The sequence below is a fragment of the Manis javanica genome, chromosome 11, assembly GCF_040802235.1.
Source record: "Manis javanica isolate MJ-LG chromosome 11, MJ_LKY, whole genome shotgun sequence".
In the NCBI taxonomy this organism is placed as follows: domain Eukaryota; kingdom Metazoa; phylum Chordata; class Mammalia; order Pholidota; family Manidae; genus Manis; species Manis javanica.
In genome coordinates, this window is record NC_133166.1 from 34,688,285 (window position 1) to 34,710,755 (window position 22,471).

Here is a 22,471-nt window from a genome sequence, read left to right on the forward strand (position 1 = left end):
GAATCTCAGTGAAGAGTAATGATAATTAGCAGTTGGATCTCTCGGTGGGGGTCCTCCTTCTTAGAAATGTGTGATGCAGTTATCTTCAAACCTCACAAAGACCACAAAAGAATTAGTTGATAAGGAATGAGCTGAATAATTCACTGAATAGTTTATCAACTGTAAATACAAAGCAGATCTAACTAGTATTAAAACCATTCCTATGAGAGGGCACGGCAGCACGGCCTGATCTAACCAACCAGCCCCACATTCCTAGGGGCCCTGGTGAAGCCCTTCCTAGGAGGTGGCAGGTTCACTGGGAGTTCTGCCTTCCTCCTGGTTCTGAGAAACTCACCGATCCACTTGCCCTTCTGCTGCAAAGCAGATCTGATGGTTCTCTTGCTTCTACAAGAGCTGAGATGTCCGTTTCTGCCCACAAGGGTTTGCTGTTCGTTTAGCCAGCTCTACCATTTGTTTCGTGAGTCTGTAAGGAGCCCTGTTTCTGTCTGCTTTATATATTGGGGTTCTGAGTATACTTTTGCTACACAAAGTGTTTCTATTACTTAAAAAAAGGGGAAAAATGAATTGACAGCTATGGCTTAGGAGGCCCCTTGGGCCCGGGGCACAGCCAGCTCATGCTCTCTCAAATATTTTTGCAACTGTTGATATGAAATAAATGATTTTTCCACTGGCTTTTGAGCGATATCTTACTAATATATTTGGGGACATATTTGAAATGGAATAAGGGTATTATGACTCTAGACTTTATATATTTATAGTTGAATCTCTTTAGCTTCTGTATTAAGAAAAAAATACTTCTTTACTGAAGAGGCAGAATAGGGTGACAGAAAAAACATGGATTTTCTACTCAAAAGACTCAAATTTGAATATCTCTGCTACTTATTAGCTCTATGGCCTTGGACAAAATATTGAGATGTATGAGTGTCCACATTCTCATGTATAATTCCGGCAATGTAGTGCTATTGTGGGGGTCAAGTCAGCTGGTGTCCTTAAAGTGCTAGGCACAATGCCTAATACTATGGTAACTATCATTTATTGAACACTTACTATGGGACAGGTGCTGTCCAGGTCAGTGGTTGTCCCTTGGGAACTTGTTAGAAATGCAGATTCTCCTCAAGCCCCACCCCAGACCCACTGAATCAGAAACCCTGGGGGTAGGATCCAGCAATGTGTCTTAACAAGCCCTCCTGGTGATTCTGATATACCCCCAAGTTTGCAAACTGCCAGCAAACTGTTGAAGAAATGGAAAGCAAGATTTTCACATTCACACCGCGCTACAGCTAATAACTTGTACTGAAACAAATGCAGACATGCCTTCTGCTTGTTTGATGAAAGCCCCAGAGCCTTACTGACATGGTCCCATCAGTGACGTGTGGCCCTCAGGACCTTTCCTTATGAGGGGAAGGAAATTAGGAGCCCTGAGAAAGCCAAATATCTTTGCCCCTCCTCCTTCCCAGGTCCTCTCTTCCTGCCCCAGAGGGTCTGCATCCTGCCTGGGCCATGCAGTTTATGAAATACCTGGTGAGAACTCAGCCACTCCAGAAAACGAATAGCATCTCCTTGGTGCAGCCCCAGCACCTGGAGCCAGGATCACAAGACTTGTCATTATGTCGTCCGCGTGTCCCCCAAATAAAATATGAGCTCCTTGAGGGCAGGAACTGTGTCTTAATCATCTCTGTGTTCCCAGCACCTGGTGTACCTAGTAGATACCTAATAAATGGTAAATGAATGAAGTGTCAGCCCCAAATCAGAAAGGCATTTGTTCCAGGAGCACTCAGATGGTAGGCATGCCCTTGCAGCCAGTATATTTCTGGTTCTGGTGACAAGTAGGCAAGAGGATTGCCTAGGGAGGGACGTGGGATGCTACCTCAGCCATGCTACCTCCATCCATCGGTTCAGTTCAGTGCCACAAGGAAGGCTGATTGGAACCACATTGTGAACAAGCTAGAAAAGCAAACTGCAAATATCCATTTCTTTCCTCTATCAAAATTTGTTTTCCTAGTTGCAGGTGATGTTGAAATGAGCTCTGTCTGTTGACAGTTTTTGTAGAGAATAACTTTTCCGTTTCATAGATTGTGAACAGTAGAGGACTGAATTCAGCCCCGGGCTGTGGAAAGTGAACCAAGCTGTCTGTGAGCTAGATGGGAACTGAGTGGTCTTAGCTGAGGAATAATTTGGCCCCACCCTGGAGCCTTCCCCGAACTGTTCGTGCCTTCCAGGTCTTTTCAGCTGACTAGGCGCAGAAAGCCACCCTGCTCCCTGGCCTGTGCGCCATCCACGGCCAGCAGCTCACTTAGGAGAACCAGAATAAATGTCAGTTTCTTCTTCCACACATTCATATGGAACCTATTTCTTTCTCATTGCAGTGTTGCTGCCTGCTATAGTCACATTCAACTTTATTGAAAAGCAGCCGGGAATTCATCCTTTGCTAGGAAACTTTGACGGTAAATTCAGACCATGAGAGAAAAGCTATCCTAGCTCTAGTCTCTCTGAGTGGAAGTGGACACAGTGTATATTGGGCCAGGCTGAGGGGCCCCCATAATGAAAAGAGTTCTAACACCTAAAGGAGGAAGAATTGGTGCAGAAGGTCTGAGTTAAACCAGCACAGAAATGACCCTGATGCCTGGGGATGAGTGAGTGATGGCCAAATTCTAATCATCACAGCTACAGGGTGTCCTCTAAAGCCCAGTGTTTGTTATAAAACTGCCACCTGCTTGTATCATGTTGCAGCCTGGCTGAAGGAAGAAGATGTGGACACAAGGGAGTGGTCTGCCCAGCCTCTGGAAGGAGGCAGTCAAAGAGGAGTCTAGCACGGTCTTGCGCATCCAAGAGAAAACATGTCGTTAACAGCAAATAGGATGTTTTGATCTGTAAGGTGGTCTGTGCCCATAGTGGAGGTAAATGGGTTTGACTAAGGTAGCTCTATGACTCTGTCTGGTGAAACCTTCAGCTACACCCCTGTGCTTCAAGTCTGTGCTTCCAGGCAATCTTCTGTTAAGATTATGGCTTCTCAGAAAAAGACTTTGCTACATGTGGGCTGTGCTGCCCAGCACTCATGAATTCACATCCAGTCCACCTGACGCTCCTCCTCCTTGCCATTGAGTGCGTCCTCCATATCTTGAGAGTTTGGGTACTATGAGGCTCCTCTGGTTGACCCCCTCGGCACACAGCACCAAAATCAAGGTCCTGGATTAGGAAAGGAGAGGGCTCCACTCTGGACATGGTCCGGCTAACATGCTAGGCGACAAAGATCTTGAATTCAACTGTGGGGAGATGTCTTTTTCTTCCCCATCTCTGTCTTCAGAGCGCCAGTGTTAAAGTTAAGTAACTTGTAGCCTTTTTCTTTTAATTCTTACTAAGGTGAATTGTTAGGTTGTTTTAAGCACTCCTCTGAAGTGATTTTTGCTCCCAAAGTTTCCAATTTTTGTTCGTTACATATTTGAAAAGGGTTTCAAATTGCTTGGTGTTAGAAAATGAAAACACGACAAGCTATACACACCGACCTTAAAAATGTCTATAATATAGCATCATAAAATATAATTAGAAATCCATTTCAACATCACATTAGAGATCTATGACTTAAAGGTAATTTCTGTCATTTGAATGTGATGGTGAGCTGATGGCTGAATTGGATTCTTAAGATTAAAACAATTCATCCTGCATTAGAGGTTATTACTTTAATTGAATAATATCTGGATCATGCTAGTGGTGGTAATGTTAATGTTATTACCCATTACCTTGGTGATGCTCACCACACTGTTCCCAGAGAAAATATAGTCCATTAAATGGACAGAAGGATTAAAATGGAAAAAAGCTGCAAGCTTTTCATGGCTCATTATGCCAAGGTCAAGACAAAGAAATAGCCCTGACCTTGAAATAGGACAGAGAGCCTGGCCTGGGCTAAGTGCTTACAGGAATCACACGACAGGTCCTTTCAGCCATGGCAGAGTGCCTCACGTTTCCTCAATAATATATCTGTCTGAGAATAAGCATTAAAAAATTCATTCATTTGCTTACCCATTCATTTCTTCAGCCAACATACTTTGTGCACCTTCATGAATGTTGTCAGACTAAAGAAACAAAGAAGACTTAATAAGGGGGAGTCAGGTTTATGGAGAACATACTATATTTCAGACAGTATAGTGGGAGATTCCAGACAATATCTAATTTATTCTTCACTACAACTCATAAGCTAGGTAGAGTTCTATATTCATTTTATACACAAAGAAACAGGGTCCGACAAGTGGAGCGACTTGCCCAAGACCCCACAGCTGGACAGGGAAAGAATCTGAATTCAAACCTAGGCCTATGCTACTTCCTGGAATTTAGGACATAAACATATTATAATATTTTTTAAATATTATACTAGAGTGTGCTAAATTATGCCAGTGGTACACACTAACATGGAGCAGGACGGCCATGTGGTGGCAGCCAGATCCCAGCTCTGGGCAGACTCATTGGCATTTCTGGGCAGTGTGAAATGTCGAAGTGGTCCTAACGTGTCATCCAGACCTCCTCTACATCCCTACAGATGATGGGCTCTTTCATCTGGCTCCAGCCTGGCAAGGGATCTGGTGGGGAAGAATTCTGTCTGGGTTTCCTTATCCTTATTTCTCTGAACCACTCCTGGCAGAACATTATAAGCAAATCAAGTTTTGATAAGTTGAAGCTGGTTTGAGGACCCTAGGCTGCTGCTTATTCATTCATTAATCAAACATTTGTTATCTCCCAAATCCTGTGCTAGACAGTAGGAAAGAGGAACATAGATGAATAGGACACAGTTTCCCTCCTGGAGGCCTGGGAGAGGGACACGTGCTTGTAAGAAGTTAACTGCTGTTCAGTGAGGTGGATCCCACGGCTGAGATCAACACAGGCTGCCCTGGGTGTGCAAAGGAGGGGCAGCTACACTAAACCAAAGGCTTGAGCTGCACTCTAAAGACAAAGAGGCATCATCTAGGTGAGAAAGGGTTGAAAATCACTTTAAGGAGATGGTGGTTTATGCAAAGGTACCGAGCTTGAGAAAAGCATATCTGGTTTCAAGAAACTTCAAGTAGCTCGCTCATTAGGGAGGCAGGTAAGCGGATGGTTGTGCTCTGATGTCAGAGGACCCTGGGCTCAGGTTCTGGCTCCTTTGCTCACTAGCCATATGCACAGGAGTGAATTATTGGGTTTCTCTGAGCCTCAGTTTCCTCTTCCATAAACCCAACCTTATGGGACAGTTGGCATATAGATGAGATGACGCATGTAACACGCTCAGTGTGGCCCCGGGCACACAGACCACACCCAGTGCTTGGATGCTGGTTTGGTGAAAAAGATGAATATGAGGATGGTGGTGGCTGGGATCAAGGTCTCATGTAAGACAGGAGATGGAGATATGAGGCTGAAGATGTCAGCAGGGCCAATGGGATCTATGCTAAAAATTTTAGACTTTATCCCAAAGCGAAAAGCAGAATTTCAAGAAGTGGAGTGACCTGGTAAACGAATGCTTTCAAAAGGTCCCCGTGATGGATTGGAGTGGGGAGTGGAAGGGTAAACCAGGGGGCAGGAACTGAGTTGAAAGGCTCTTGCACTAAGACAGGAGTGATGAGCACATTGGTGGGGGTGGCTGCCCGGAGAGCAGCTGAGAGAAGCCATTCCCTGTGATTTCTCAGACTTTGGGGTATAAGCTTTCCTAGGCCAGGTCTGCTCACTCACAACAGGGCCTCAGTACAAAGCAGAACAGAGAATCCAGGCTCCTATTACCACCGGAATGAAGCTGCTTTGGTGACTACATAAATGTCACACTCAGGCACACTGAAGTGTCTTTTATTTTATTTTTTCAGATGAAAATGTAAAAACTAACAGTAGTTATCTGTAGGGGTGGGATCACAGGTTGTCTTTATATTATTCTTTTTGCCAGTGTCTATTTTCCAAATGTTCTACAATGAACATACTTTTGTAATGAGAAAAAAATCCATTATAAAAATGTTTATACAAAAACCAAAACTATACAGTTTCAGTCAAGACACCAGTGCTTTCCTGATTACCCGAGTAAGGAAATGCTTAATTGAATTACAAATGGGGCAAAAAATTATTGATAGGATCCAACTTCAAACTATCTAAGGTATTTTCCTCCCTTTCACTTCAGGAATTGCACCAATGAAGACAGACCAGGGATGCATGAACAGTCCTCAGTTTGAAAAACAAGAGTCATTTTTAGTGTGACAGATTCAGGCATCGATTATTACCATGATTTTTACTCCAATAACCTTCAAGTGCAGGAAAAATTGCACCAGTAGTTAGAGACGATTGGGTTATTGATACTCTCTTTTAAAAAAAACAAAATATCTCATCCGAGAGAAGTCCAGGTGACAAATACTATCTCCACACTCAGCCTGGGTTGTAAAAGTAAGAAACCACAGGGGTGCTGTGTTAACTTGGGCAAAGTTCAGTGGGAGCTACAGACGTGGGTTTCAGAACTGCGATTTTTCAGCACCAAGCTCCAAAACACTGAACTGCCCTGCCAAAATCAAATGTTCATGGAGTCTTCTTAGATGTACATGTTATGCATCCTTAGGCCATCTTCCCATAAGGTGGTATCATGATTACAATCTTCAGTTTGAATTCAACTTATAAAAACAGTAATAACAATAATGAAAAGACCACCTAGTTTAATGGTTCATAAAGTGTTCCAGCATTTAATCCTCACTATAACCCTGTGAGTTACCTTTAGTCCCATTTTAAAGATGAGGAAAGTGAGGCTCTGTAACGCTGACAGGCCTGAGGTCCCACAGCTGGAAAGTGGTGAGACAGGATTCAGATCAGCTCTACAGACTCCTCCCTTCTAACAGCTGGCCTTAGTTATTTCATTTTCACTAGACTCCCTCACTGAAAGGGCAGAAGGGCCACTAGGAATTATATTAATTCCTATTGCTGTTATAAAAAATTACCACAAATTTAGTAGCTTAAGATGACACAAATTTATTCTCTTAGAGCTGTGGACATCAGAATTCCAAAATAAGTCTTACAGTATTAAAGTCAAGGTGTTGGCTGGCCTGGCTCCTTCAGGGGGCTCTTCCAGAATGTCAGTGGCTGTGGCATGCCTTGGCTTGTGGCCACGTCACTCCAGCCTCTGCTTCTATCCTCACATTGCCTTCTCATTTTCTGTTATCACATTCCCCTACACCTCCTTCTTATAAGGACACTTATATTTAGGGCCCACCTAAGTAATCAAGGATAGCTCCCCTCCTCAAGACCCTTAACTTAATGATACCTGCCAAGTCCTTTGGTCATATAAGGTAACATCCACAGGTTACAGGGGTTAAAACATAGATATTTGGGGGGGCACATTATTCAGCCTACTATAGTAGTATTTTATTTCACTTACTGAATGGTCCTTAAAAGTAAAATTCTCTGACTTTAAATTTAGGTCACAGCTCTTCTTAGTTTTCTATTCTCAACCTTTCACTTTTGAGTGCCTTGGGCTTTAGTGTTTGCTTGCTTGCTTGCTAGCTTTTAAGCAAATCTGACTGTCTAGTGGAAGTAACTTACTTAAAACCCCCTCGTCCTGCTGTCTTTCAGGGATGGATGCAGATGGGGGGTTTTCCAGGCTGGGTTTGGACAGGGCTGCAGAGAGGTGCATTCCTTACTGCTAGGCCTCTCTTGCCTGCTGCTATTTATTGAGCACTTACCATGTGTCAGGAACTGTGCAAGCATTCTACATTCATTTATAGCTTATTTATACCTCACAACAAACCTGTAAACTAGATAGCATTAGCCCATTTTACAGGTGAGAAAAATCAAGGCTCAGAGAATAAAGTAACATGTCCAAGGTTATACAGTTAAGCCACAGAGCTTAGAAAACCCAAGCTCTTCATACCATGCTGTTGCAAAGTTGCATAATTGCCAAACCTGAGTGACCTGGCCCTCTTTTAATGGTCATATATACAAGCTCACAAGATCCCAGGGTTGAATTGTAATTATTTGCATCATGTTATTATTTAAATAGGCACAAAGATAACTAGATATTAATACCTTATGCTTATAGCTTGCATATGACTATAAAAGCAAAATAATGATAATAGCAAACAAAACTACAAACCTTTTAAAATGCTAATTAGGAACACTGCTTTAATGTGGTGGGTGACGGCTGTTCTGCTGAAATGAAATGACTTGCTCACGATCTAGATATACTGCCAACTGCCCTGACGTTTGGGCTGCCTGTACACCTGGGACTTTGGCCCACCTCACATCTCCCACTACACTCCCAGTTGCGGACACTGCACTCATCATTCAGGCTTTACCCAGTGAGACTGTCAGTGATCTGTTAACTCTGCCTCTGTTTTTCTTCACCAACTATAGCAGCTGGGTTCTCTGGGCAGCAGACTGAGCCAGGAGTCGTGTCACTGTGTTATCTGGGAGTGCTCTCCGGAGCTGCAGCTATGGAAGGCAGGGGCAGAGGGAGAAGGGGAGCTTGGTTGCAGGCCCGAAGAAGGCCTCTGCCAGCATCACATGAGACAGTTTATCCCTTCAACACAGTCCCCAAAAAGAACAGACAACTAAGGGCTGCCTTTTAGCATCTTCACCAACAGCTAGGAAGGGACCTGGGCAGAGCATCACAGTCACCCCACCAGCCCGCAGTGGAGTTTACAGGGCAGCAGTGGAGGTGAACACAGATGCATCCTGGCCCCTGAAATTACCCTAGTACTTGAGTATAAAATCTTCAAGATCATCTGTAATATGCTTAAATTGATTTTTTTAATCATCATTAAAATAAAATGATTACATTCCCATAGTGAACTAAGAGACCGTAACAACATATCACAGACCCTTAGAGGGTTCCTCAGATCTTCCTCTGAGATAAAACAGTGTTAGGAGGCACCCAGTCTGCTGTGAGTTACTATATAAACCTGTGATATCTCCATGGCATGGAAGTCACAAAGCTCAATGAACACCTCTTTGGGTGGCAGTAATAATAATAATTTCTAGATCTTCTCATAATTCACATGTAACATTTGGGAATAAACACTTTCACTTATTAAAATATTCATCATATTTGATCCAGTACCCACTGTGAGATGGGTGCTTTGCTACACAGTGTTCTGGGGGAAAAGACCCATAAGTAAACAGATAGTCATGCAACAGGATGGAGATCGTGGAAAAGGATGGTTTAAGAACCTGGAGGCATCAGGAAGTCACTGCCAGGGGTGAGCAGTGGGGGGTGGGGAGACACTGCACCAAGGGTACAAAGTACACTGATGTAGGGTGACAGTCTAGACATCTAATGTACTACGTGGAGACAACTGCTTAAAACACTGCATTACATATCCTGGAAACTGGCTAGGACGTGGGATTCAGGTACTCTCACCACGGGGAAAAAGGCAACTCCAGTGAGGAGATGAACAGGCTAATTGGCTTGACCGTGGTAGTCATTTTACTGGGTACAGGTATATCGAAACATCTTAAATACATGATCTTACATCTTAAATATATAAATCTTCATTCAAAACAAAAAGCCCTTCAGAGGAGTTGCTTGAGTGGACAGGGATAAGGGCAACCAGGCAAGGGACTCACAAGCCTTGAGATGGCCTGGGCCCGACCTGCTCAAGGTAACATAGAGGCTAGGCTGAAAGGTAGAGGGGCAGAAGTGGGTGATTACCTGGAAGGAAGCAGGGTGGAGACATGTGAATCTAAGTATGTAACCACAGCTACCTTTCTGTTACCTTTCCCCTGGCCCTTTACTTAGGGGGATCCCACCCAGTCCTCAAGTCCTGTTACTAACCCACCACAGGACGCGCCCCACAAGAGCAGGGACCACATCACCATGCCCTCTGCCACGAGCCCCGTGCCCAGCCCAGTCTCTGACCCAGAGAAGGCACTCAGTGAGTATGTTTTACACATGAGGTACTCAGAGAAGGTGAGCAACTTTGTCCAGCTCTCACAGCACTTCAGTGTCCAAGCTAAGATGTGAACTTCCATCTGCCTTATTCCACTGTGCTGCTGCTTAACTCCTCCTCCGTGATACTGCAGGAAAAACTAGATAGGGGTTTTCAGCCAGGGAACCTTCTGTTACCACGGGAAGCCTGGCAGAGACCAGCCTGTGTATGTGCAATCATAAACTCCTGTTTGGGACACCCCTTGGGTGTCAGCAACATGCAGTTCCTCCTGTTACCTCCCTAGACTCTCCCCAAAACTCTGAGTATATGGGGGTCTCAGGAATGAGAAGGTTAAGCTTTTACATCTTATGGAGTGTTCCTTTGCATTTAAATAGCACCGTTTAAAAAAGCAGCATTTGGGGAAACTTATTTGATGCTAACATGCTGAGCACCTTAAGGCACACTTATTTCTCCCCTGTCCAGGTCATTTGGAACTTCATTACTTAATAATTTGAAAGCTTTTATGGAAATCAGAGGATGAAGAGAGACAAAGAAGTAAAATGTTATATTTAAGGACCCAGCAAAACGGGCTGTTGGTACACTACCGAGGTCAGAAGCTTCTTCTAGGGAAAAGAGAGTCAGAGGGTGATGCTGGTGTGCAGATGAACTCATTTCCTTTTGAAACTGCTTTTATTTTAAAGATAATAAAGCCAAACAAAACCTAACAGGCTTTAAAATTGTCAAATAACCCATCAGATAAAATTGTCAAATAACCCAAAATTGTCAAATACCCTAGCTGGCTCTTCTATCCACCCCCAACACCCCCTTCTTGGTTCCCATCACCTCTAGGCAGTTGCCCAACCCCTCCACATGCAGTGCAGGCCTCGGCCCTCACCCCTCAAAGCCTCCATTGCTGTGCAATTGAGAAACAGTCTCAGAGTGGCTTTTTCTTTCCATTTTTCTTTAATGGCAAATCATTAATGTGGTTCAAAATTCCAAAGATATATAAAGTTCTACACTGAAAAGTCTCATGGCTTCACATGCCCCGATTACACAGTTTTTTCATCTTATCCTTCCAGAGACACTTTATGCCAATAGAAACACACACTTTCCTTATACCTATCATTTCTTTGCACAGTGCTAGCTAGATTATTAGGCAAATAGATTATTATATAAACTGTGATGTACCTTGCTGTCTCATTTGATGTATTTTAGTTAAAAAGAAAAAAAGTATATATGTGTGTATACATACACTGCTATATGGTCTTTGAGTACATTATTAAAGGAGCTGTAACACTAATGAGATTATCTCTAAAATATATTAAATTAGAAAGCAAGGTACAGAACAGTTTGTATAATAATCTAATTGTCTAATAATCTAGCTTCCATTGTGCAAAGACGTGGTAGGGATAAGGAAAGTGTGTGTGTGAGAGCTAAGATCTTAACTACGTGACAAAGGCAGACAGAAGTGAGTGCCCTCAGTGATGACAGCTGCTGGGTAAAGGGGGTGTCATGTGGGTATTTCTTTTTGCTTCTCTAACTTCCTATAATATGGTCGTTATGTTTTTCAGACTCTAAAGACCTTATTTTAGTAGGTAAGGTGTATTGTTCATCTTGATGGATGGAGTTCTTGCCTGGTCCTTCTCATCTGCATTAGCACCTGTATCTTATATTAAAGTCTCTTTATCAGTGAAGCCTTCCTCCACCACTCTATTTAAAAACCTGCAGCATCCCCCTCTGCAACCCTGGCCCTCCCTGTCACCCTCCCCTGCTTTACTTTCCCCAGAGAGCCAGTCAGCAGTGCTCACACTGTGTCACGGTTCATCTGCTTGGGTCTGGAAGGAAAGCTTCCTGAGGCAGGAATCAGGGTCCCTCCTGTTCTGGGCTCTGTCTCCAGCACCCAGAGCGGGCCTGGCAGAGAGCAGGGGCTCAGTTACTCCTTGCTGGATGAATGAATCCTCGCCACAGGCCCCAGTGGTGCCCATGCTGAGCACTGGGAGCTCGGGGCTCTGTCTTCCTCTGCTGTCCTGTGGCACTGGCTGGAAGGCCACCCTCCATCTTGGGTCTGAATCTCACCTCTTCTTGTGTTTTCAAGGACCCCACTCCTGGAAGTGTACCCCCGCTCTCTCCTGTCATAGCCATTTCTCTTTCTGTATTTCATTATATCCTTCCACATACAAACTTGCCGAATGCCACTTGTGTTTCAAATAATCATCACATATCCATCCTGTCCCTGCCCCTTTTCCTGACTCCCCACACAGCAGACACCTCAAGAAGAGCTGCCGGGCCTGCTGGCTGCATTGCCGCACCTGCTTGTCTTTCCTAAACGTGCTACAATTGTGTGATGAGCAGTGACCAGGGGGCCAGTGCTGGCGACAGAGAGCAGGCAGCAGGGCTGGCAGCAATCGGGGGCAGAGCGCAGGGGCAGTGGGGACAATAGGGAGACAGTTGGGCAGCAGGGGTACAGTGGGGACAGTACAGGGCTCTGAAGAGGCCCTGGGGCAGAACCCAGTACCCTTTCTGTTTCTTTGCTTCTTGCCCACCCTCTTTGTCCCCGCTCAGTCCCCAGTACTGTGTCCTGAAACGTCAGCTACCACCTGTGTGCTGATGACTTTCAAATTGATATCTCCAGCCTGGACTTCTCCCTTGAACTCCAGCTTTGTATATCTAACTTCCCATAAGATACCTCCCTTTGGAGCCATCCTTGACCCCTCCTTGTTTTACACCCACAGCCAATCCATCAGCAGATGCTGTTGCTTCTCCCTTTAAAATAATATCTTGCATCGGACATCTCCCCTCCCCCTCCCCCAACTGTTCTCTCCTGGTCCCATGCCACCTGCCTGGTCCCCCTACTGCCCCTGCCCCACGACAGCTTCCGCCCTCACAGCAGTCTGCAGATCCTCTACACATGTCAGAAGGATGGCAGCACTCCTGCTCGCAGGCCCTGCGGCAGCCGCCCTATCCCACAGCACGCGACAGACTTGCCTTCAGCACAGGCCAGAGGCTTCTCCAGCTCGTCATGGTTTGTTTAATTAACTCAGCCATCATTCATGCGTAATTGTGCCCTGCACAGCTCTCTCAAGCCACATGGGTGCTGCGGACACGGGGAGGACACAGCCCAGCCCCTGCTCTACCAATGGCGTCTGGGATGAGACCTGGCTGGGAGCTGTCGGAGGAAGGCAGTGGGGAGGAGGCGGAAGGCAGAGGGCTGCGGGACTCTGTGCCTCTAGGACCACCAGAGGTGCTCGCCCTCCAGCACCTCACTGCACCTTCAGCCCCACCTGGCCGGAGCTTCCTGGCACCCTTTCCCCTTTGAAAGCAGCCAGCCCATGCTTCATTCAGCATGTTCTCGCCTGTGTAATGTCAGCATCTTGCCTGGTCTGGCCCCTTTTTTACATCTCTGCACTGGCCCTGGCACCTGTGTTGTTCTAATTGCTGGAGATAGGGTAGTAGGTGGGGAGGAGGGCCTGGGAAGATTAGGCCGCGAGGGGCTGGCAGGTGGGAGAGACAGACCTGCGCCTCCCCCTCTTCAGCTGTGGCCGCTCCCTGGGGAGGCAGATTCCATGAGCATTACAGAGGCCGAGATGGAGGTCCAGAAAATGAGGTTAAGTCCAGACTTGGCACTTGGGTCACCACAGGACAGGCTAAATCGATGCCTGTGGCTCATAGAGGTGCACAGAAGGATGATCATGGTCCGAATCCCATCCCCAAAGCTCTCCACCTGCCAGGAACCCAGGCATCTGGTGGGCCCTTCCTCTCCCGCTTCAGAAATGCCCAACTGCTTTCACAAAACCGTCTCACGGGAAAATTGTTATCTATGGGCATTATGCAATTTTCCCATCGGAATTACAGGCTGTGCTTGAAAAGAAATTGAATTTGAAATGCTTCTGTGCAACCACATCATCTTTTGGGGATCTGTTAATGGGCTTCAGATACCTTCTCTGGCTCCAGAATAGCCCATCAAACAGCAGCTTGTGATGGCAGCTGCTTCCCAGGGATGTGGCATGCTGAGGGCACTTACAAATGGCAAGCAGAGGGCACTGGGATGTGCACATGAGGCCGACTCAATCTGTGGGTTCAAAGCACAGTTCCTAAAGTGGCCTCTGAGTTCTGATCCCCGCCCCCAAACTCCTTCTACCAGGCTTTTTTAGCAGAACTCTCTGGCTGGTGCCCTCCACCTGCTCTTCCAGTGCTGGCCAGTTCAATGCCAGGTCTCTTGTGTCACTTCACACACCCTGGCTCTACCCTAGGCCAGTGGAACACTGGTGGATTGGGCTCAGAGGACATCAGCCTCTTCCTCATTACAGCTTCTCATGCATTCAACAAATATTGATTGCACACATTGCAAGCAGAGCTCTAAACACTGATAGTACAGCAGGGAGCAAAACAGGCCAAAGCCCTTGCCCACAGAACCCCCTATTTTAATGGGGTGAGAAAGACCTGCAAAGTAAATAAACAAAATACACAGTAGACCAGACAAGGCCAAATGTCACAGAGAAAAGATAATCAGATGAACTGATGGAGGTCTGCCCAGTGGAGGAGCCAGAAGGGAACTGCTTTTTTAATACTGTGGTCAGCAAAAACCTCACCAAAGTGACATTTGAGCAAATCCCCAGAGGAAGCAAAGGACTGAGTACTCTGATTTCTGGGAGGGACAGCATTCCTGGTGCAGGGAACAGCCAGGGCTAAGGGAGCCCAGCATGTGTGAGGAAAAGTAAGCAGCCAGGATGGCTGAAACAAATGAGCAAGGATAAGACATGAGGTTAATGAGGTGACAGGGGCAGGGCCATGGCAAGGCCCTATTTGCTGAGAGATAAAGCGATAGGAGGACTTTGACCAGAGGAATGACATGATATGGCTGCTGCGTGAGAGCCTGGGGGAGGGCAGGGGAGCAGACAGAGGGGACAGCTAGCAAGAATTACAAAAATCTAGGCAAGTAGTAATGGTGGCTTAGACCACAATAGTGGCAGGGTAGGTGACAGAAAGTGGTTGGCTCATAAATACATTCAGTAGCAGCGTGTGTGATGGATCGGATGTGGAGTACTAGGTAAAGAAGCATCAAGGGAGAGAAACCGGCAGGATGGCACCGCCATTTCATGGGACAGGAAGAAGGAGGGAGACGAGGTTTGGGGAGAGGAAGGTCAAGAGTTTGGTTTCAGACGTGCTGAGTTTGAGACACCAATTCAACAGGCAGATGAAACTGTTGGACAGTCGGTATACAAGCTGGGAGTTCAGAGGTGGGGCCGAGGTACGAGATCAAACCTGAGTGGTGATCACTGTATGTATAGTTGGTATTTCAAGGCATGGGGCAAGATGAACTCGCCAAGTAATGCGGATAGAAAGAGAAGGGGACCAAGGGCTTGAACCCAGGGGCCTTCGGTGTTCAGAGGAAGACAAAGAGGGGCCAGCAGAGGAGACTGAGAAGGACTAGCCAGTGAGGGGAGAAGAAAATGAAGAGGCACGTGCCAGAGCCAGGCAGAAAGTATCTCAAGACAGAGGGAATGGCCAGCGGTGTCAAAGGCTGCTGTGCGGGTCGCAGAAGCTAAGAGCTGGCACTGACCATTGGCACAGGTGAGGTCACCACCCAAGGCAGTTTCAGGGGAGAGTGTGGGTCTCAGGCACTTCATCTGAGAATGGGGGACCGTCTGCCTGCCCACCACAGAGGGCCACAGTGCGGATCACGGGCAGACTGCAGAGCACCACCAAATGTGGATTGTCTGGTTTTATTCATGACCTGATAAACGCAGCGCCCTCTGAATGATGGGCGGTGACAACAACGTTGGGCACAGTTGAGTTTAAAGATGTGATAGCTCCATTATCACCACATAAAATGGCTCATTTCCTGCAGCTTGTCACCAGGACACTCACTAAAGGATGAAAAAGTCCCCTTCAGAGGTGGAAACCTTATAGCTGCTATTTCTCATGGGAAGCAAGTGGAAATGCTGGGAAAGGGCAGAAGCAAATAGTGGGACCAACACTGCTCACCAGGGGCTCTACACAAGATGCCAGGCACTACCCTCCAGAGGGACCCTGGTGACCTTGTGCCTCAAAGCAGGGGCTCCTTGGAGAAAACTGTCAGCCAGGGGCAGCTGCGCTCTTGCTGCAAAATGAGCAAAATGGGAGGGGTGAGAGTGAGCTGGAGATGGAAGGATAGCCAGGCAAAGCGGAAAGAGCATGAGTTCCGGCCTCAGACACATCTGTACGGAATCGTGGTTCCTGGGTGGTTGTCAGGAAGTCAGATGACTGCTCTGAACCTCAGACTCCTCATCTGAAATGACATGATAGTTGTTACACAGGTTTCATAAGAAAGGTGATGAATGCACAGAAAATGCCCCATGGGGTGGGGTCTCTGTGGGTGCGCCTGTGCATCGCTGCCCTGCAGTTAGTGAAGAGGCTTCCCCCCTCTTCCCCAGCACTTTCCAAGGACGCTGTGTTGCCCACGTCTCTTCACGGAAACCAGTTCTCAGGAAGAATTAACATTATCTGTATTGTGCGCACTGTCTGCTAGTCCTCCGTGGATGGCTGTGACAGCCAGGACTCGGAGGGTAGGACAGGCCCTTAGGGCCACAGAGGCACAGGCGAGGGGTGGAGCCCAGCCTTTCAGGAGTGCCCGGCTCTCCTGCCCCCCAGCTTATCCTCCCAGCCGCCCTCTGCCTGCGTTCACTGGGTGAGGCACGCCGTCTCCAGAGTCAGGCTGAGTTTTGAGCTCTAGTTCTGCCATTGACTGTGTAATATGGCCAAATAATTGTGTTTCTGAGGATTAAAGAGTATATACTTACCTTGCAAATGTATTGTAAGGATTAAATAAGATGCTGTATATAAGGTAATTAGTAAGGTGCCTCACACATAAAAACAATAGGTCGCTGTTGTTTCTTGTTTCGATCACTTTTCCTCTCTGATTGTGGCTAGCATCCCATTATCTTCCGGGGCTGGGGGAGGCAAGTTGTGTGAGCTGACTCCAAGCCCACAGGCCTGCGAGGCAGACCATGCTGGCCCAGGGCAGCTTAGCCTCAGCGCCACCTGGAGCAAAGCAGGCCTTACAACGAGGAAACTGGGTTGTGGTTCAGGCCTGGGAGATGAAGTCAAAGGTCAGGAGCCAGGAGGGTGCAGGAACAGAGAGGCGAGAAGCAAGGCAGGGAGGAGGTGACGGATCTCGGCCTTTTGCTTTGGGCTTGCAGGAGCTGCCCAGAGCCCTCCTACTGGGTGCTGGCTCCAGAACGCATGGGAGCGTCAGTGGGAGTTCAGGTTGGTCCAGACACCAACCCCCATCCCAACCCCTCAGACTCACATTCTTACTCTTGGCCCTGCTCAGACTTGGCATCTCCTGAGAACAATGTGATTTCTGCCTGTAACCCGTCCAAGCCCGTTTCCACTCCACATGAACCCTTCTTCCTCCTGATGTGACCTCAGCCTGTGGCCTGTTGTGCGAGTCCCATTTGGAACCCATAGCTATGATGTCTGAGTGCTGCTGTCACATCTGCATGATATACTTGCTGAGAGCAAAAAGAAAGACCCCATCCGCATGAAGGTGGACACAGCGATCTGTAGTTTCTTTGGGGTGTTTTGATTGGCATATCTCTGGAAAAGTGGTAATGTCATCATCCAAATGAGGCATGAACTGTGAATGCCCGGAAATATTTTGTTTGAAAAGGGTCCCACGAGAAATATACAAGGGCTCTAAGGATTCTTGAAAGATCTTTTCCATGCCTTAGAGACTTGTTAAAACAGCATTTCATTTAAGTCGAACTTTGGATTGCTTCCTCTGCCTTAAGTCCTTCATTCTTCAGAATGTAAAATGCCCAGCGCTCCAGAGGCCCCACCCAAGGCTGATCGAAACAGAAGCGTCCCAGCTGTGCTCCCGAACACTCAGAGCTTGGCTTTAAATAAGGGGACATTTTCCTGAGGCTTTGTGGGTGTGTATATGCAACTGCGTGTTCCATTCTTTGTATTCAACAGTGCAAATTGATTCTAATTCCAGCTTGGCCTGAATGTAAATATGAATAAGTGTATTTATGCTAGTTTCAGGCACATTATAGGAATTGTGTCATTTAGACCCGCTAACAACTATATGTGGTAGATACTCTTTTTAATCCCATTTCACAGGTGAGAAAGCTAAGAGAAGTCAAGAGACGTGCCAAAAGGCACAGAGCTAGGCTGGCAAAGGGTACAGTCAGGATGTGAACTCGGTGTGACTCTAAAACTTGTGATCTCAACCAAGCTACCTGCCTGCCTGCCAGATTAGTAAATACTAAAAAGATTGATAGTAAACAGTGTGTCCAAAGTTGTGAAGATGTGGGCTCATACACATTCTTGCTGGGGTATAAACTGACACAGACATTTGGAGGACAATTTGGCAGGCCCTACCAAAATTTTCAATTTTGCTTCTTCTTTTCATCTGGGGATCTGTGGTACAGGAACCCTTGGGTTTGTAAGCAAAGAAATAGATACACAAGTGTTCATCGTAGCATTATTTATGGAACCAACTAAATGCCTACCAATAATGCTGGTTAAATAAATTGGAATGCCCACACTATGGGATTCTACACATACATCAGAGACGGCTTTTTCAACAGTGTACTGCAGTTTACCGAGCATCCATAGCACTTGGATGTGGCCATGAGCAAGCCAGACATTCTCCAATCCTATGGAACTTAGGTTCTACCAGAGAATTTTGATGCTTCACCAAAAATATTTAGCTTTTTAAATGAACTTGCCACTATGCTCCTGCTTTCTTATTTCAATGAATAACACAAATGATCACAAACAAGGAACAATAAGCTGTTAATCACACAAATGGTGTGTAACCACTACACAAAACACTTCACAGCAAGAAGTTATTTTAATGCCTGCCCTTAATGCCTGCCTGCCCACATGGATCCACCATCCTCAGAGCCTGCATAGCTCTAGAAAATAGCTGGAATTTTATCATCAGATAACCCCCCACTATTGGAGAGCCCAAACAAATTTTGTTGAGTTATATACCACAAAAGCAAACTCAGTATGTCATGAGTTGGGACTTTAAGGCCAATATTTAATTGTGATTCAAGGTGAATCTTCAGGGCCAGCTAATTTGGTGGCCTCCTTAACTCCACCCACACCCATTTTATTTTTCAGTAATTTTATTTTTCAGTAATGTGTTACTTCAAGGCAAATTATCATCAGGCGGTTACTTAAATCTCATATCTTAGACTGCTTTTGTGTCTTGACTTGGCTTACCATGACTTGGAGATCCCCAACACTTTAAAAATCAACAAAAGGAAAGCTGTGATGCTGTCTCTACTGACGTGGCAAGTTTCCCATGATATTAAAGAAAAATGTTAAAGTATGGTACAAAATAAGATATTCAGCATGATGTAATTTCGGTAGGAAAAGCTGTATCTAATGTACACACACACACACACACACACACACACACACACACACACACACAGTTATATAAGCATACACAGTAAAAGGCTTGGAATTATACACACCAAACTAACATTCTGGAGAAGGCAAAAGGAGGCAGAAGGCAGGGTAGATGCTAAAGTGGAATGTGCTCAACATCTACTTGGTGTGCTGCTGCAATGCTAAATTTGTCTACAGTGAGCATGTATTATTCTGCTTATATATTATTCTGCATGTGTAAAATCAAAGGAAAAAGTATACCAAGGGCCATGTAAGCAAAACTCAGGAATTAAGAAACCCCATGGCAGTTGCAGGGAGCTGTGGAAGGGTTTAGGCAGGGAACCACTGTGTTCAGACTTGCAACAGTGTGGAGGGTGGGCTGGGGGAAAGCGAGAAGATGCTGGAGACGGGTGACTGGTGGGGACTGTGGCAGGACTCAGTGGTCCTTGGAGCCCCACTGCTGTGAGTGGGGGTGGAGGAAGGCAGGCCCCTGAGCCCGCTGGAGAAGGAGCAGGCTTGTGGGTCAGATGAAGAGCCCAGTGTGGGACATGGGATGCCTGAGATGACGGCGGGAACCCCAGGTCACAGGAGGCGCAGCACTGGCATTCAGGGGATGGGTTGTATCACATGTGACTTCATGCTTGGTGGCTTCTCTCAGTCACCAGGTATTTACTAGGAATGAATGAGGGATACGTTGTCAACACATAAGCAAATCTCCCAGAAGAAATGTACAATGCTCAGTTGGGACTTACGAAGGCTCTCCCCTATAGACGTGTGAATGTGGGGGCATCTGTGTATCCAAAAATTCTTGCCTCTGACCAAAAGAGGGAACCCCAGTAAAGCCTGAGCTCAGACAGAGGTTGCCCGCTCCCCTGGGGGTCGCCTCTGCTGGCTTGTCCCTGTGGGCTCACTTCCGCCCTTCACTCTGCCCAAGACCATCTGTCTGTGCCAGGCCAAGGAGGACCTGGCTGGGCTCCCAACCTCTCAGAGGCCCATCACCCAACAGCCTCTCGCCTGGGCTGTGTGTGAGGTGCTCCTGACCAGAAAGCCTTTTATAGCCTTTGGGCCTGAGCCTGGAGACACCTCTGACCTCCCAGTTTGTGGGATTTTTCTGGGCAGCATACCTGCGAATTAAGGTGAAGCTGGCCGATTCATCCCAGACAGGTTCTTGGCACCTAGGCATGGCTCGGAGGACTGGGGCAGAGGTGGGAACCAGCCAGGCAAGCCTCTGCCCTCCTGGAATTCAGAGACCTGTCTGACAGGGAGCATGGGTGACGTTCTGGGCTTTTCGGGGCAGAATGGACAGTGGTGTCTGGGCACTGCTGGGACCAGGCCAGGGCAAGGGGGGATTCAGGACCAGCTGAATCCACTCTGGGGGAAGTCCCCAGCCAAACTCAAATTTAGATGTTGGAAGCCTTGAAAAGATTATGATACCATTCAACCCCAATGTATAATTGAAAATAAAAACCTAAACAGACCTCAAAGTAAAGTTAAACAGGGCCACCAAAGTTCTGATTTTTGCCCTACAATGACAACTTAATTCTTTCCTTCAAAATTTTAATAATCAGATTCTTCCTCAAATAATTATTTCAGGTCCCCATGCTTTAAGGGTGGCTCTATGCACTGTTCAAAGCAAAATGGAGCAGAATGACATGAGTGGCACAAAGGGTTTGGGCCCGAGGCTGCATTCTGGGCTCCTCGTTTGGACGAGTGACCTGGTGTGTGGGTCTCAGTGGCAGGAGAGGCCGTGGAGTGACAGTCCTTGGGGTGGGTGCTTGGAGCTGCAGCTGGAGCTGAGACACAGAGCCCGCGACTGGCCCTCCAGGCTGGACGTCGTATGGGAGTCTGACCATCCAGGCAGAGGCCCAGGCAGAGCTCAGGCTCCAGTGGGGAAGAGATGGGAGCCGAGAGGGGGGCTCATGGGCACCAGACACACTGGACTTGGCCCGCCTCCTGGGATTGCCACAGCTCCTGGGTTCCTCCATCCTGGGGAAGGCTGGCCCCCCACCTGAGCAGGTGGGGTCCTCAGCAGCAGGGAGGGGAGTGAGGGTGCATGGTGTCACCGTGCCAAAGCCCTCTCGTTGCCATGAACTTAGTCTCCTCACTAAGTATCTGTGGTCCTTTTTTGCAGAGTGATGAGGTTCTCACTGTCATCAAAGCCAAAGCTCAGTGGCCAGCATGGCAGCCTCTCAACGTGTAAGTAGCAAATGGACCCTGGCCCTGCCCAGCCCCGTCCCAGCCTTACACATGGAGCCACACAACCTACTGGCTGCCGCATGCCAGTTATGTTGTTAACATCAGCAGTGCCTCTCAGGTGGACGTGCAGGTGAGAGACACTCCCGTGTGGGGGACAGTACACCCCCACCTGTGCTCCTAGCTTTCCTGGAAGGCAGGTTAGTCTCTGTTTCCCCTAACGGCTGTAACACTGCAGAGGACCCATCTCCAACACACTAGTCAGCCGTCCCGTGTTCACTCACTCCTGCTCTCCGCCACAACACGCTGGACATACCTCCACCCTCAGAGCACACAAGTATGCTCACTCTCAGCAAGGCTCACTCACGGGAGGCTAGATTTACCCCAGGTTCCATTCTCAGTCCCCATCTCTTTCCTGTCCACCCTGTCCCTTGGAGGTTTCATCCTCCCCTGCGTTTTGGTGACCACAGGTATTCTTATAGCTTCCAAAACTGCCACTCCCCTGGTAGGTTGACAGACAGAAAGATCCATGCATCGGTTCCTTGGACACCTCTCTCTGGATGGTCCACATGGGCCTTGAACTCAAATCGAAAGTGGAACCCATCACTAAGTCCCGTGGATTTTATCTTCTTAATATCAGTCCCTGCCTGGCCATCCTCCCACTGTTAGCTCAAGCCACCATTTTTCTCACCTGGAACACTTCAGCTCTTCCCTCTTCTGGGGTCTCCCCCCTCAGATCCCTCATCCACACTGCTACCAGAGTGTCCATCTAAGAATCCAAATCTGATGGTGTCCTCTCTCCTTAGAATCACCCCGTGAGCCTTGTAGCTTCCAGAGCCAAATGGGCCCACAGGGCACCTGGCAAGGCCACAGTGAGCATCGCGCACCTCAGCCCCTGCCTCTTCCTCGGGTCCCAGGTCTTGCCGCGCCCTACTCTGCACCTCCCTCCAGCCACCCTGAGTCCTGTGTAGGTCCTTGAACAGGCCTTGGTTTCACTCAAGAAGTGAAAGACCTGGAGCAGACGAAGTTCCTAGGCA

General features: G+C 47.3%; 1 protein-coding gene across 1 annotated transcript in view; it reads left to right on the plus strand.

The window, feature by feature from the left end:
• SPON1 (spondin 1) overlaps positions 1-22,471 on the plus strand; it is a 276,360-nt gene that overhangs the window by 231,946 nt on the left and 21,943 nt on the right. Inside the window, exon 7 of the mRNA XM_037026719.2 lies at positions 21,373-21,437. Within this exon, the coding sequence (XP_036882614.1) occupies positions 21,373-21,437 (65 nt within the window). The remainder of the gene's footprint in view (positions 1-21,372; positions 21,438-22,471) is intronic.